Source organism: Heloderma suspectum, chromosome 17, assembly GCF_057233095.1.
Source record: "Heloderma suspectum isolate Gila_16-S chromosome 17, 16-S_ref, whole genome shotgun sequence".
NCBI lineage: Eukaryota > Metazoa > Chordata > Lepidosauria > Squamata > Helodermatidae > Heloderma > Heloderma suspectum.
The window spans coordinates 16,820,140-16,836,834 of NC_139474.1; the positions used below are offsets into that span (position 1 = coordinate 16,820,140).

Here is a 16,695-nt window from a genome sequence, read left to right on the forward strand (position 1 = left end):
TCATTTCTAAGAACAGTAGAAGTCTGAGGATACAACCAAAGATGCGACCACAGGCAGAAGTTTAGAACTCATATTGAAAACAGAGAAGGACATCAGCAAGATAAAGTTCAAAGCCAGAGCACAGGTAATCAGGTTGGCGGATGTCAAAATGGTCACAAAGTCTGGTAGAAATAATAGGATTAATTATTGGCGTGTGCTGAACTGACTCCTCAATTTGTGGAAGTCAATGGTCTTCATGTCCTTCTTCTACCATCTTCAGAAAGGCCACTTGGTAGCTGAGCAGTATTTCTTTCCAGTGCTGGAGATCTTTACATGTTTGGAAAGTTTCTTGGGTGCCGGGTGTGTGGCTGTACGGCCCAGGCTGGGTTGAGAGCCTTTTGTCAGAGATACTCGTGAGCCTTTTGCTAGGGATGGCCGTGAGCCCTTTGTCAAGCTTGGTTGAGAGCCTTTCGCCAGGTTGGGTCGTGAACCTTTTCTCAGGAAGGATCGTGAAGGATTCAGCGCACTGAACCGTGGTACCTTTGTCGCAAGTAGACGGGGACCTTTGGTTGCACGTGGTAGTGTGCCCTTTGTAGCATGGGGTTGTGGGCCCTTTGTCACATCTAGCTGCGAACCTTTGGCTGCCAATGGTTGGGAGCCCTTGGTTGAATATAGTACTGGACCTTTCATCACACGTGGCAATGGGCCATCAGCCACATGTGGTACTAGCATGTCATTTGATAGGTATGGTGATAGGCCCTTGGTTGAATATAGTACTGGACCTTTCGTGACACGTGGTAGTGGGACCTTGGTTACACATGGATGCAAATCTTTGGTGGAATATAGTACTGGTCCTTTGGTTACGCGGGGTAAGGGGGCCCCAGTTATGCACGGAAGTGAGCCCTTTGTAATGGGTCCATGTGGGCCTTTGGTCATGCCGCTATATGGAATGTTGGTCACCAAAGGTTGCGAATGAGTATCTATATATGGCTGCTTTGGTTTCTTGGCTAAATGTACCTTAGGGTACATGGGTACACATCGTTTTGGGCATGTGGCTACATTTTGTGGTTGATAACCGGCCAGTCTAGGGAGAGAGTACATAGGGGCACAGTGTGGTTTCCCATGCAATGGAATGTTCTTGGATGAAAGATACCTTGACCCATAGTGTGGGATGCACTGAGAGCCATATTTGGGTAGTCTTTTTGTTACAAAGGGAGGTAATGGGGGACCTGGTGGCTTACAATGGTATGCATAATAGGGCATCTTTTGTCTGGCGTTGTGATACCTGCAAGAAGGAGAAACAGTCAATTCATCAGTACCAGCATGTAGGAATCTTGTAAATCCACAATGGAATCGAATGAGTTCAGATTCCTATTAAGCTGACTCACAGATTCCACAGCAGACTAGCTTTTCCCAAGTTTCACATATTCCGCACAGCTATGGACTATATTTTATTTTTTTTTATTATTTATTTATTTATTTATTTATTTTTACTTCCTGGAATTTTACACAAATTTAGTCATAGAAAAATAATAAAATATTTTTTTAAAAAAATCACTGGCCGAAAATTCACATTTTCCCCATAGGGTAAAGCATGCAAATGCGCATGGGGGTATTTGCACATTTGGGGAGGATCTGTGCATTGCAAGCGCAAATCTGTGCAAATGCGAATGTGTGCAAATTTCAGGAAATCTTTAAAAAAACCAATTCCGCCAACGAGTGGACAATGGAATGAAAGTTACCTGACAATCCATGCAATGCAGAATGGATTTTGCAGAATCTGTACCTCCCTACTAGCATTACAATTTCAGATTCCGTTGATGAGAAATCTGGCTCTTTTTGGATTTGCCAGATTTCCACAGCACCTTGGCTTGCATTTGTTCCAGAAATCCCAAAATTCCATTTTCTTCCAGAAAACTGGGAAGGTGTTTTTGGGGGGTGGGGGAGGGGGGTTAAAATCGTGTCAATTGCTATTTGCACAAATTTTAGTCACAATTTGCATAATTCATGCAAATTACAGCCAGAATCTGAAGGATCATCTCCTTCCATACATAGCTGCTTGGACCCTAAGTTGATTCTCAGAGGCCCTTCTCTCTGTGCCCCCACAAAATGTGTTTCCATATTCTATTTTACTGTGTGATTGTATTGTATTTCAGTTTGGTTTTGTGAACTTCCCAGCGAGCTTTGGCTACTGGGTGGTAGAGAAATGTAATAAATACATACATACATACATACATACATACATACATACATAAATGGGGAAATTGCAAGAAACACATTCAATCAGATGTCAACCCTGACCAACCAAACCTATGTTGCAAGCTAAGTCCTTTAATACTCAGTTGATGCTGAGTCCTTCCCTTCTTTCCCTTCTGATAGAGTAAAGCAGAGGCTTAAAGAAAAAAAATATCTTTATTCTAAGTGGATGGATTTGGTTACAATCTCACAAATGCCTTATTGTTGCTGGTACCCATTATATAAGACATCATTTGGTCTGGAGAGTTACTTTACAACTCTGACTGTGCCTCGCTTTAAAGCATTGCGTCTACAATGCATGCCCTCTGCCTTCTTGGAGGGAAGATTTGACAATACCCCAGTCCATCAGAGACTCTGTATCTGTCGGTCTGCGGAGGCTGAGGATGTCTCACATTACGTACTAAGATGCCCTCTCTATGGCCATCCTAGGCATAAATTTCTTGCCATTATTTCCCAGAGCCTCCTAAGTAGAACCCCTTTAGAACAGATATGTGTCCTTCTTTCTGGCACTGATGCTTTTGCTTTTACCACTGCCTGGGTAGCAAAATTTGCCTTGGCAGCAAGGACAATACGTGCCAAAGCCCAAACAGCCTACTAGGGATGATTTTGTTGGATGTATGAATTTATGGATATACAAATATGTGACTGTACTGTTTTTTTTTCTTTCTCTCTCTCTCTCTTTAATGTACATTGTGGTGGCCTATGGCTTTAAGCCATAAAGTATCGTATCGTATCGTACCTGGCCACAGGCACAGCACACTTCATGATGGAGAAAGCTGGCTTTCCTACATCCAAATTCCAAACTCATCACTTTTTGTCCACTAAACAACCCCCACTTACCCATGACAAAAATTCATTCGAGGATCAGGAGGAACATCATCCATGCCGGACCACACTAGAAGCAGCAATGAAGTCTGCAGATGTTGTAACGAAGCAGTTAAAGCCACCTTAAATTAAACACAGATCAACAACAACGGGCATAATTGTTTTCAGTTCATCTGTTGGTGTATCAAACTTTCCCCCCATTTTTTGCTTTTGCAGTTCATCTATGAGGGATACCTTCATAATTGTAATAGAAGTCTACGGGACAGAGTGGCACAATGGGCGTTAATCATAAGAACATAAGAGAGCCATGCTGGATCAGACCAGAAAAGCCTTTCTTGTACAGCATTCTGTTTGCACAATGGCCAGCTAGATTCTCCAATGGGAAGCCCACAGGCAGGTCATAAGTACAACAGCCCATTTAAATTCATGTTCCCAAACAATCGGCACTCCAAGTCATACCGCAACCTTAAATTACCTATAAGGTCGCATTATTTGTCATAGCTGCCAGGAAATTATGGGTGCATTTTATTTGTGATTTCAGCAGTTCCTAATGTTAATTTGTAAAGGATTTTTGATAGCTCCCTTATACGGACAGTTTGTTACCGTTCAAAAGCAGGCAGTCTTTTATCTTATTTTCATCTTATTATGGATTATTTTTGTTACACTGAGTGCTCATTGGAAGGACAGATACTGAAACTGAAGCTCAAATATTTTGGCCACCTAATGTGAAGAGAAAACTCTCTGGAAAAGACCCTGATGCTGGGAAAGACTGAAGGCAAAAGGAGAAGGGGACGGCAGAGGATGAGATGGCTAGATAGCATCACCGATGCAATGAATATGAACTTGAGCACACTCCGGGAGAGAGCAGAGGACAGGAAGGCCTGGCGTGCTATGGTCCATGGGGTCACGAAGAGTCGGACACGACTGAACGACCGAACAACAACAAAAAATGCAATGAAGGAGGAGGCGGTTGCATGTATTAGCTTGTGAAACTCAACATATCAATGCCTTCTCCTCCCCCACAGCGTCCAATACTGACCAGTAGTAATGATGAGAACGTAAAAAAAAAGAAAGATATTAGCTGTGCAATTATATGCATGTCTGCTCAAAAGTAAGTCCCATTTAATTCAAAAAGGCTTACTCCCAGACAATCTACATTACAACTTTAAACTGGTTTCAAACCGGTTTATCTAAAGGGATCCTGCAGTTTCATGAGGGTACTGACAATTCTTTGCTAGAGACCCCTGTCCCCTGCCCAAGCGGCCCCTCTTCCTAGAGCTACAATTTCCAGAATTCCTGTATTTGGTAGCCATAATCACTAAAAACAGGTTTGAAACCAGTTTAAAAAGTTGTAATGTAGATTGCCCCCCGCGGTATGTATGTACAGCACTGCAGTCTAAGACAATTGTCTCAACATTCTCCTATCTCTGCCTCCCCCCAAGCTGGTACCCTCCAGATGTTTGGGACTAAAAATCCCATCATCCCTGATGATTAGTCATGCTTGATGGGGCTGATAGGAGTTGACATCCAAAACATCTGGAGGGCACCAGTTTGGAGACGGCTTCCCTACATCCTACAAATAGTGGAGATCACAATGGTTCAACAGATTAGGAAGAAATCTAGAAGCTGGTAAATCCCTCTTTTGGCACAAGGTTGATAAGAATATTATAGAATTAAATGAAAAAAATATAGGGACCATAGAGACTCCTACACTGGAGAAGGGAGGGAGGAAGGGAGAGAGGGGCACCTGAGATCAGGGGTTCAATCCAGATTAATCATACCTAGAGCAGACACATTGAAATCAATGGGATTTAACTTATCATGACTAAGTCCCGTTGCCTTAAATGGCTCTGCTCTAAGGATGATTATATCTGGATGCCACCCCAGTTCTGTAAGTTCTGCAACAAGGATGTACACAATGTCCTAAAATGGACCTTTTTAGGTCATTGTGTACCTTCTTCAAACACTTTTGGCTTTTCGTTGTTGTTGTTTTAGAAGCCCCACAGATACTTCTACTTTGGAATGCCAAAATGCATTTTGAATTTCTCCTTGGGTGAAATCCATTGACAATGGCTGCATGCACGCGCGCGCGCACACACACACACACACACACACACACTTAGGAACATGTGTGATGAATCTTATCCAAAGAATTTTGGCTTCAGCTTTCAGTTCCTCAGCTAGATCCCTGCAGGAGTATTCCAATTTGCTGCTTAAAAACATTTCACTGTCAGCAAAAGCTGGGGTACAACTAAGGATGCATGGACTCCCTCCCCAGGAAATACTGCTTGTTTGTTCAAAACATGTGGAATCCCTCAGCTGTTTTCCTCCTGCAACCACTTCAGCATTTTGCTATGCGCACTGTTTTTGCACGCTGCAGAAGGTCATCTGCGTCCCTGGTCCAGACAAACTTGTGAAGATGGGAATCTCACGATACAGTCAGTTGAGACTTGTGATCCCATTGAATGAACATCTGGTGCGTCAACTGCTAAAAGAGAATGGATGATAAAAAACTCAAACAAAATATAACTTACCTAGCTCCCCGATGCAAACAAGTCTGGATAGAAGTCAAGCTCAATATGCGAAGAGCTTTTTATGTGGTTTCACAATTCCCCCAAGGGAAGTGGGGCACCTCTGTTGGGGCGACGTCATTGGGAACCTACCAATCTTAATCCAAGGCATATGTTAAGCTTCTGAATGAGCGTTGTTGTTGTTTCTCCTTCCGCCTTTTGGAACAGTGATTTCCAATTAAATTAAGCATCATGCTTCTATCCTCAAGAGATCCGCTTGCTATTAAGTGATGAGCAGGGCGAGCCTCTGCCTAAAGCAAAAACGTGGCAAATGTCAACAGCTTGGCAATCCAAATCCAATCTTGAAAGGGGATAAGGAGGGGATGAATTTTCTGGCCTATATATGCAGTGCAAAATTGCACTGTATTCTGCAGAATTTCTTCTGCTTTGTCCAGGAAGAGTGGACAAAGGAATGGAATTAGGAGTGACCAGCGAGGTGGCCTGGTTTGGTGATCACACTAATTATTTCAGGTGACAAAAACAAAAAGTGATCGCAAAGAGCTCTAAAATGTTCCCCCCGGAACGGGAGAATGGGCATCAAAATGACAACTGCGGTTCAGCGTAAGCAAATGTCAAGTGATGCACAGTGGGGCAAAGCAACAACACCAACTTCACATACACACTGATGGGATCTGAGCTAGCAGTGACTGACCAAGAAAGAGATCTTGGGGTTGTGGTGGACTGCTCAATGAAAATGTCAATCCAGTGAGCTGCTGCTGCGAAAAGGCAAATTCCAAGTAAGCAGCCTTGCTTACAGTATGTATGTCAAATGGGACCTCCCTCCTTGGCTGCATTTCTACTTGCCAGCTCCCATTTAGCTTTCATATTAAATGCAGATATGGCCCTGTTCCCTGCCCACAGGTCTTATAATACATGTTAATGACAGTTGAGTGACAAAAATAGGGAGGCTTCCAAAACTAAGTCTCAACATCCAAATGTTCCCCCAGGAGTTCCAAATTATCTGATTTTCTTTCTGAAGTGGAAACAGTTCATTAAGAGGTCTACGTTGTCACTTCTCTCTCTCTCTCTCTCACACACACACACACACACACACCTCTATCTATCTATCTATCTATCTATCTATCTATCTATCTATCTATCTATCTATGATTTTTGCACATGGACAATTTGCCACAGGTTACAGCTCATCCGTCTGTTCCCAACCCTCTGTATTTACTATATTCCTTATATAGGGCAGTTTAGGGAATTTGATCCCTGACAATTCTGATTTAAAAAAATTACTTGATCTGCACTTTCCAGTCTAATGTGTAGACTGGAAATCCCAGTGGAATCGTATACATGTCTACTCAAACATAAATCCCACTGCTTTCAATGAGGCTTACTCCCATGGGAGTGGGTATAGGATTGCAGCCACTGTAATCCTATGTGTGTCTGTTCAGAAGGAAGCCCCACCCAGTTGAATGGGACTGAATCCTAGCATCCATAGGATTACAGTCATAGGTATCCACTGGATTTCTCACAGGTTAAAATAATAATATCAAACTATGTTTTAAAATGTATTTAAAATGGTTCTACAGGGTTCTAAATCATGTGGGGTGCGGATTAGGCAGAAGACACTGGAGATGGTTGTCCCCGCTCTACTTCAAGTGGTTTTATTTATTTTATTATATTGATTTTTAATTGTTTCTAGGCTAGGGGTGAACGAAAGTCACTTACCTTTTCTCGCAGCTTTTTCGCGGTGGGGGGGAGCGCTTCGCTGCTCCCCCCGCGAAGTTCAGGCCGGGGGGGGAGGCTTCCCGCCTCGCCCGGCCGAAATTCAGGCCGGGGAGGAGGCTTCCCGCCTCGCCCGGCCGCAAACACAAAAGTAAAAAAAAAAACAAAAAACCGTCCCCTGATAGGCTACGTGACGATTCACGTAGCCTATCACGGCTAGATCTGGAAAGTCAGCCATGATAGGCTACGTGAATCATCAAGTAGCCTATCACGGGTGACTTTAAAAAAAAAAAAGCGCGTACGCGAATGGCGGCCCCCATAGGGAGCCGCCATTCGCGTTCCTTATTTAGTTGCTGTAGTCTACATCAATCTTTACGTAGACTACGGCGAAAATAAGGGCAACGCAAATAGTGTTGCCCTTATTTTTGCCGTAGTCTACGTAAAGATTGACGTAGACTACAGCGACCAAATAAGGAACGGGAATGGCGGCTCCCTATGGGGGCCGCCATTCGCGTACGCGCTTTTTTTTTTTTTTTTTTAAAGTCACCCGTGATAGGCTACGTGACGATTCACGTAGCCTATCACGGCTGACTTTGCAAATCTAGCTGTGATAGGCTACGTGAATCGTCACGTAGCCTATCAGGGGACGGGTTTTTTTTTTCTTTCATTGCAATGGCGGGGGCGGCAGCCGGTCGAAAGACTGGCTGCCGCTTCCGCCCCGCTCGAACACCGGACGAACCGCCAGCCGGACCCACCGCCGGGAGGGACATTCAGGGAAGGTAAGTCCCGTCCCGGGGGGGGCGGGGGGCGGAGGGGGCAGAGGATTTCTCCCCGAAACTTGTTTGGGTGGCCGAACACGTTGGCGCTCGGCCCCCCGAAGTTTCGGGGAGAAATTCTCCGCCATCCCTATTCTAGGCCATCTTCAGTTGTGGGATGCTCACTCCTTATCACATGGAGGATTTGAATGTCCAAAGAGGGCTATGAACTTCAACTGTTCCAGGACTCAAACAAAGAGATCTCATGAACAGAGAGAGAACTGATAGTGTTGCCCCTTTGGCAAATGCAGAATACATTTCCTTCACCACCTGGTAACTACCGAGGAGGTCCCCAAAATCAGGGAGTAGGGAGGGAGGTGGTGGTGGATCCATGATCTGGGCGGGGCTTTGGGGAAGGCATTTGCCTTGGAAGAGTCAGGATGTTCCAGCTTCTTGGGTGCTCCACGCAAAGTGAGAACTGCCTCTCAGGATGAACAGATCTCTTCCATTCTGTTCCTCATCCTCTATCTCTCTGTGGGATTGTTCTGCCCCATATCTTGCCAGGGTGCTCCTGAGCACTAGGGTCATCCTCCTTAAAAGTAATATTAAAGGTAAAGGTGTCCCCAGCCAGTCGTGTCCGACTCTAGGGTGCGGTGCTCATCCCCGTTTCTAAGCCGAAGAGCCAGCGCTGTCCGAAGACGCTTCTGTGGCCATGTGGCCGGCATGACTGAACACCCAGGTGCACGGAACGCTGTTACCTTTCCCGCCGAGGCAGTAGCTATTTATCTACTTGCAATTCCTTGCTTTCAAACTGCTAGGTTGGCAGGAGCTGGGACTGAAGACGGGAGCTCACTCCGTCAAGCGGCACTCGGGTCTCGAACTGCTGACCTGGCAACCTTCCAGTCTGCAGTTCAGCGTCTTAACCACTAAGCCACCGTGGCCCCAAAATAATATTGGCACAGTCTTATATGTGTAAACACTTCAAGATAGCCCCACCTGCTGATACAGAAGAAAAAAATGGCATCCAGGAATGGTAAGCACAGCCCAAACTTGTATGCATGATTCTCTGCCCAAAATTCAGAATGAGATATTAAAACTAAGACAGAGCCATGGAGGATTTTTAATGAATTTGTTCCTTTTTGGAAACCAGCCCAGATAATTTTCAGGGGAGACACATTCAGATGAGGAGAATTTAGGGAAAGCCTCTCACCACAGCAGCATTAAAGGAGGTTTGCTGGGGACCGGAGAATCTCCCTTCCTCATCATCTTACAGAGGGGATCTTACCAGACCAGTTCTGAGAACGATGGAGAAACAGGAGAGAGAAAGCCTTCTGCTTCATTGTATGTATCAAGAGTTGCGGAGAGGATGATGATTTCCAAAAAGTGATGGGCAAACTAACCCCAAGTGAGTTTATTGCTTACATGGAAAATAACAAACTCACTCGTCTAGGCTTGTATGAGAGTTCTCCCTCGAAGTGAACTCTCATTTCATGTAAATGAGCTTTTGCACATGTGTGATACCAAAGTGCATCTTGGGAGCCATATTTTGTTATTGAGTAGTGCCTCCTCTGAGCCACAGGAGACTGTAGGATGACTCAAAATTTAGGCAGGGTTGCCAAGTCCTCCGCTTTCTCACAAGAGCCAGAGTGGTGGCAGTGGTGAGAAGCAAAGGAGCACCAAATTAGGCAAGGAAAGGGTTAATCTAGCCAATGCTGTGCATGTGCAGAAGTGGTATTGCGTAGGCACATTCTGTGCATGCTCTGAAACTCCTGATTGATTCTGAACTGGTAGGATGGAGCGCTTGGCGGAAAACAACAGAATGACATTTAATAGGGATAAATGCCAAGTTCCGCACCTAGGAAAAAGAAACCAAATACACAGTTATAAGATGGGGGATATGTGGCTCAACAACACTACAAGCAAGAAGGATCTTGGAATTGTTGTACATCGCAAGCTGAAGATGAGCCAACAATGTGATGTGGCGGCAAAAAAGGCAAAAGCTATTTTGGGCTGCATTAATAGAAGTATAGCTTCCAAATCATGTGAAGCACTAGTTCCCCTCTACTCAGCACTGGTTAGGCCTCATCTGGAGTACTATGTCCAGTTCTGGGCACCACATGTTAAGAAGGATGCAGACGAACTGGAGAGGGTTCAGAGGAGGAAAGCAAAGATGATCAGGGAACTGGAAACAAAGCCCTATGAGGAGAGACTGGAAGAACTGGGCATGTTTAGCCTTGAGAAGAGAAGACTGACAGGAGATAGGATAGCGCTCTTCAAGTACCTGAAAGGTTGTCACAGAGAGGAAGGCCAGGATCTCTTCTCAATCATCCGAGAGTGCAGGACACAGAATAATGGGCTCAAGTGACAGGAAGCCAGATTCCGGCTGAACATCAGGAAAAACTTCCTGACTGTTAGAGCAATACGACAATGGAACCCATTCCCTAGGGAGGCAGTGGGCTCTCCCACACTGGAGGCATTCAAAAGGAGGCTGGACAGCCATCTGTCAGGGATGCTCTGACTTGGATTCCTGCACTGAGCAGGGGGATGGACTTGATGGTCTTGTAGGCCCCTTCCAACCCTACTATTCTATTCTATGATTCTATGAACTTTATAGCTAATTTGTAAAATGAAGGTCCAGGCTTGTTAAAAAGATGGGCATCGTGAACAGGCGAGGTTCGACCAGAGAGTGGGTGAACTATGAAACTCGGTGGCACCTCTACTTACAAAGAGAGCCACCAATCCAGCTCGATTAATTCCAGACAGAAGCTGGGAATGGAGGCCCACACCTTCTCTAAGTAATACTTTCTGTCAGTGTGTGGTTCCCGAAAAATGAATGTTCATGATAGTATTATGCTTTGTCATTGAAATTGTTTTAATTAAAACGTGGAAAGCCTCAGGAGTTTCTTTCATCTGGGAGAACCTCATCTAGGCTCCATGCGGTAACCAGGACATGTTATTAGCCATGATGATTAGAACACACCCACTCTCCCATTTCGTTATAAACACGGGAACAATAAGAACTCCTGCAAAACGATTCCTTTCCAATAATGCAGAGGCAGAAATGTGGCCACGTAGCCTTGCTTCTGGACCTGTGGTCTTCAGCCTTTACAATCCCAGGATGCTGCAGCATTAAATTAATTCAGGATGCACCTTTAACTTGGCCCAGGATGCACTTGGGACAAGAGAAGGAGCAAGAATCTGTTCAGTTTGCACTGTAATATGAACGTACTGAATTTCGCTCATCTGTACAGTACCCCTATGCCAGGGTTGGGCAATGTATGGCCCTCCAGATGCTTTGGCCTACAACTCCTATCAGCTCTAGCTAGCATAGCCAATGGTGATGGATCATGGGAGTTGTAGACCAAATCTGGAGGGCCACCAATTGTGCGTACTGAAGCCCAGTTATCTTTCAAAATTTGCCCTTCTCTGAATGTTGTGGTGGAGTTACCAATTAAAAATGTCTACAAAAATGTGTATGTTAGGAAAATTAGATATTAGGACGATTGCTTTCAACACAGCTGATCCACTTCCATTATTCACATTCTGCTAGTGCGAATGACCTCTAGTGGTACGTAGGGATGTACGAAAGTCACTTACCGTTTCGTGGATCTGCTTCGCGGTGGGGGGGGAGGCGCTCCGTCCCTCCCCCCGGAATCCTGCCCGGCCGGCTCCGCTCTGCGGGGATTCTGCGGAGCCACCGGCCAGCTCCTCCTGCAGCCAGACATCCGGCCGCTGGGCAGCAGGGACGCAAATGGCAGCGGCCGTAGCCACTGCCGTTTGCGTCCCTGTGCTTAACCATGATAGGCTACGTAAATATTTACGTAGCCTATCATGGCAAAGTAAAAAAAAATGCATACGCAAATGGCGGCGGCTATGGTGGCAGCCATTTGCATTCACTATTTTTCGCCGTTCTACGTAAAAATATTTACGTAGGCTAGAACGGCTAAAAATAGCGAACGCAAATGGCGGCTGCCGTAGCCGCCGCCATTTGCGTACGCTGCGCCCAGCCATAGCTGGCCAGGAGACCAGCTACCCCTGCCCCCGCCTCCGCCCCCGCCGCCCCCGCAACTGCTGCCCCCACCGCCGCACCTGCCATCGCCACACCTGCCACACCACCACTGCCATGCCGCCGCCACCCCCACCGCCGCTGCATCCGCCACATCCGCCCCAGGTAAGTGCCATCCCGGGGGGTCCTGGGGGTTCCGCTGGGTGGGCGGGGAAGCAGGAGGGCTGAATGCCAGTGCATTCAGCCACACTGGAATCCGTGGCGGAATTCTCCGCCATCCCTAGTGGCACGGCAATAGTGTAAACTGGAGTTTTCTGGTGGTAGATGCAAAAATATTGGGCAAAAATGCATTGACAAATGCATGTCTTAGGAGAAATGTGCCCCAAATGGTAATGAAGTTCCATGCATTTAAAAAAACAATCTCAAAGTTTGAGACAAAGCAAATGTTAAATTAGAAAAATTTGAGAGAAACTGAATTGACAGATTGATCTATTCCTACTTGAGACATACTTATATTTCTTTTATTTCTTTATTTTTAGCAGAGCCTAAGGAATTAGCATGTCCATACAGAAAGACTACTCTGTTCCAGAAAAGTCCAAATCCCCCCCATATATATAGATATAGATATATAGATATATGCCCTAAACATTAGAAAATAATGGTGTTCAGTTTTTTGAAGCTTTAGATAACAACCCCAATTCCAAGTTTAGTTATAAGTATGAACAAAGGATTATGGTTTGGGTTTTTCAGTCAACAGATTTTGTGTGCTGTTGCACTCCCTGCAATATTTTTTATACTTTCTCAAGAATTGTTATTTCATTGTATGAAGAAATCATCTCAGGATAAACAACATACGGATTGGGGAAGGGGGGTTGTTTGGTCTGCATGGTGATTTGTGTAATTCATTCAGTTCTATGAACCTTTGTTCTATGTTCTATGACAGTTCTATGGCAGTTAACCTTCAAAATAGGCATTTCTCCAAATTTTGCAATGGATTTCTCTAACCAAAACATGCATACAAAAATATGTATATTAGGGGAAAGGAAACGTGCGCACAGAACTGTATAAGTGAACAGAACACTCATTACATTAGTAAAAGTGCTTGCACAAATGTGTACAAAAATGCATGTATTAGGAGAAACATACACAAAAATGTGTACGAATTTTAATGCAAACTTTAAAAAAAATCTAGGTTTTGGGATGAACTGAACTTAAGATGGAAGAAATGAAAAACTGAGAGAAACCGCCCCCATCAAAGTGTAAATAGCGATACCCAGGCTTTCTATTTTCAGCCAGAATGTTCTACTTTAAAGAGAAGGTTTAACGTCAGAATTTTGCTATGGGAAGGCATGGGATTCTTTGGGCAGAAAGGCAAGGTAGAAATGACATTAAGCTAGCAAAACAATAAACAGCATGTCCCTTGAAGGTCACTTTTCTAGGCTGCATCTGTGCTCCAAGGCAACTCAACTGCAAAGTTTAGGGAGGGTCTTTCAATCCAGCCTTTATAACCTGACCATCCAGTAAAGTGCTGCCGTTTGCCCTGCCTTGCCTTGCCTTTTGCCAATAATTGCTTTTCTGTTTTCTTTTTCCAACCACACATAGGCTGGGTCCTTGCAATTGCTTTGTTTTCTGAGGAACAGAGAAGCCCTGTAGTCATGTTCAGGAGAGGTGATTTCGTTTCAGAACTGGCAAATTACGCCCAGTTACGTGCCAACCCCGGGGACAATGGGAGGACAGTGTGTGGGCCCTGATTTCTTTTTCTCTTTCTCCTCCTCCCTTTTTAATGAAGAAGCAGAAGAAAACAAGCACAATTAATATATACCCTTGATTAAAATCTAGTCCTGGACGTAAGCTTCCATGGCTGCAATTCACAAACAGGTCAGCCAAACCCTGACTTTTGAAGGAGGATCAGAAATAGCCCTCGCTAAGAGAGTCAGCACAGGGGCGTTGCCGAGTTTTCGTTCAGACGGGCCCTATTGATTGATTTGCTCCATATCTACTCTCCCTGTTTCTGCCACCCTTCCCACAATGTGTCACTGCCACCATCTTATTTACTGTCTCAGGCGACGGCACCTTTGGAGAAGTATCATGGTAATTAGCAGGGCTGGAGATGCAGAAAATCATCCAAACTATCTGATCAATAGGGTAGTCATTTGGGAAGCATCTCTTTCATGCCCATAGGGTTTTTGTCCCTCCTAAGTTGTCCAAAAGAAATCTGAAGCATTGCAACTTCTCATTAATTTATTTCCAAGTGTATGTGCGTTAGAGAGGCTCTTGAAGAGGAACCTGCTACAAATGTTAATTGATGTGAATTGTGTGTGTTTAGCTACGCTTTCCCTGATGACTTAATTTCATCAGATTCAATTGTTCTAGGGAGGATGTTGATATTTCCTGCATGTTATTTTCTCATTTTCTTCAGTTTGGCAACCACGTCGAGTACAACCATGTAGAAATGTGCCATACAATATATACTGTTGTACACTATATATAATAAATACTACAGATACTATATATTATAAATGCTTATTATATATTATAATTATTATATATTATAAATTTAAAAGGAACATAAAGTTGCCACAGCAAGCTGAAAGACAGTGCATGTGGATATTTGAACCGGTGGCTTAGTGGTTAAGACGCTGAACTGCAGACTGGAAGGTCGGCAGGATAGCAGTTCGAGACCCGAGTGCTGCGTGACGGAGTGAGCTCCCGTCTTCAGTCCCAGCTCCTGCCAACCTAGCAGTTCGAAAGCAAGAAATTGCAAGTAGATAAATAGGTACCACTTCGGCAGGAAAGGTAACAGCATTCCGTGCACCTACGTGTTCAGTCATGCCGGCCACATGACCACGGAAGCGTCTTCGGACAGCGCTGGCTCTTCGGCTTAGAAACGGGGATGAGCACCGCACCCTAGAGTCGGACACGACTGGTTGGGGACACCTTTACCTTTATTTTACCCCTGGTTATAGTCTGACAATCTAGCTAACCTTACCTAAGGGAGCAATCCTATGGCCACTAGTCAGTGGCTAGATAGCCATAGGGCATCTGGTTTTCTGTGAATCAAACTCAGAGCCCATGCTCACTTCACAGAACTCACTTCTGTGCCGCCTCGTGCTCCATGCTCAGAAGAGGAGCATGGAGTGGCCAAAACAGGGTGTTCCGGGGGGCGTTCCAGGGCAGGGGAGGCATAAATGCTGGTACAACACATCCTATGTGTCGTCCAGCAGCCTCCTCCCCCGGCCGCTCCACCTTCCCGTGGCTAGACAGCCAAAATTGGCTGTCTAGCTACAAATGCAGGGCAGGAGAAGTGCAGAGGGGATGATCCCCTCCATGTTTCTCCTGCCTTGCATGGGATAGGCAGGCACCTCTGAGTTCAGAGGTGGCCACCTATCCCCATAGGATTGCGGCCTAAGATGATGCCCTTCAGTAATTTGATGCCCTCCCAGCATCCTGGACCATTGTCCATACTGCGCTGACAAAGAAAGGGATCTTGGGGTTGTGGTGAACAGCTCAATGAAAATGTCAATCCAGTGTGCAGCTGCTGTGAAAAGAGGCAAATTCCATGTTAGGCATAATTAGATAAGGAATTGAAAATAAAACTGCCAATATCATACTGGCCTTATACAAATATATGATGTGACCACACTTGGAATACTGTGTCCAGTTCTGGTCACCACACTTAAAAAAAAGATATTGTAGAGCTGGGAAAAGGGCAGAAAGGGGCAACTAAAATGGTCAAGGGGCTGGAACAACTTCCATTCAAGGAAAGGTTATGACTTTGGTGAATGTTTAGCTTAGAAAAAAAGGCGAGTAAGGAGACACATGATAGAGGTGTACAAAATTATGCCTGGTGTGAAGAAAGTGGATCAGGAGACATTTTTCTCCCTCTCTCATAATACTAGAACCCAATGGGGTCATCCCATGCAGCTGATTAGTGGGAGATTCAGGAGAATTAAAAGGAAGGACTTCTTCACACAGCACATAAACTGTGGAATTCCCTGCCACAAGATGTAGTGTAGCCACTAATTTGGATGGCTTTAAAAGGGGATTTGATAAATTCCTGGAGAATAAGGCTATTGATGGCTACTGGTCCTAATGTCTATATGCTACTTGTGGTATCAGAGGCAGTAAGCCTATGTACACCAGTTGCTGGGGAACATGGGCGGCAGGGTGCTGTTGCGCTCACGCCCTGCTTATGGGTTCCCAGTCGACAGCTGGTTGGCCACTGTGTGAACAGAATGCTGGATTACGTGGACCTTGGTCTGATCCAGCAGGGCTCTCCTTAGATTGTTTTGTTGTCAGGTTCAAAACAACTGGAGGGCACCATTTTGGGGAAGGCGGCTCTAACCACTTCCCTCACCACATGATTCACTGGGTTCAAGAACCTAACATTGCTGGGCTTGAGAAGATTCTTCGTATGTCATAATGCAGGGGTAAGGCAGCAACTGGACTCCAACTCCCATCAGACCCAATCAGCATAGACAATGTTCCAGGAGGATGGGATTTGTATTCTGACTGACTACATCTGGAGGGCCACGATACCCCATGCCTGCTGTAATGGCTTCCCACAACCTACTGCATGGGAACATTCATAAACTCCTCCCCTTTCATAGAACTTCCTGTTTGTCTTTTG

The 16,695-nt window shown here is 45.1% G+C and overlaps 1 protein-coding gene across 1 annotated transcript; it reads right to left on the reverse strand.

Annotated features, from left to right (window-relative positions):
• Positions 1-255: 255 nt before the first annotated feature.
• SPRR3 (small proline rich protein 3) lies at positions 256-3,119 on the reverse strand. The gene is made up of 2 exons (XM_084824703.1): positions 3,076-3,119; positions 256-1,264 (listed from the first exon to the last, which is right to left on the reverse strand). The coding sequence occupies exons 1-2, from the start codon at positions 3,117-3,119 to the stop codon at positions 256-258; spliced, it is 1,053 nt and encodes a 350-aa protein (XP_084680829.1).
• Between the last annotated feature and the right edge of the window lie 13,576 nt (positions 3,120-16,695).

What these genes read in the sequence shown, in the direction of transcription:
- SPRR3 (XM_084824703.1), bottom strand. Translation starts at nt 3,119, where the DNA reads ATGGATGATGTTCCTCCTGATCCTCGAATGAATTTTTGTCATGG. An exon ending in CGAATGAATTTTTGTCATGG is followed by an intron (nt 1,265 to 3,075) that starts GTAAGTGGGGGT and finishes TCCTTCTTGCAG; the next exon opens with GTATCACAACGCCAGACAAA.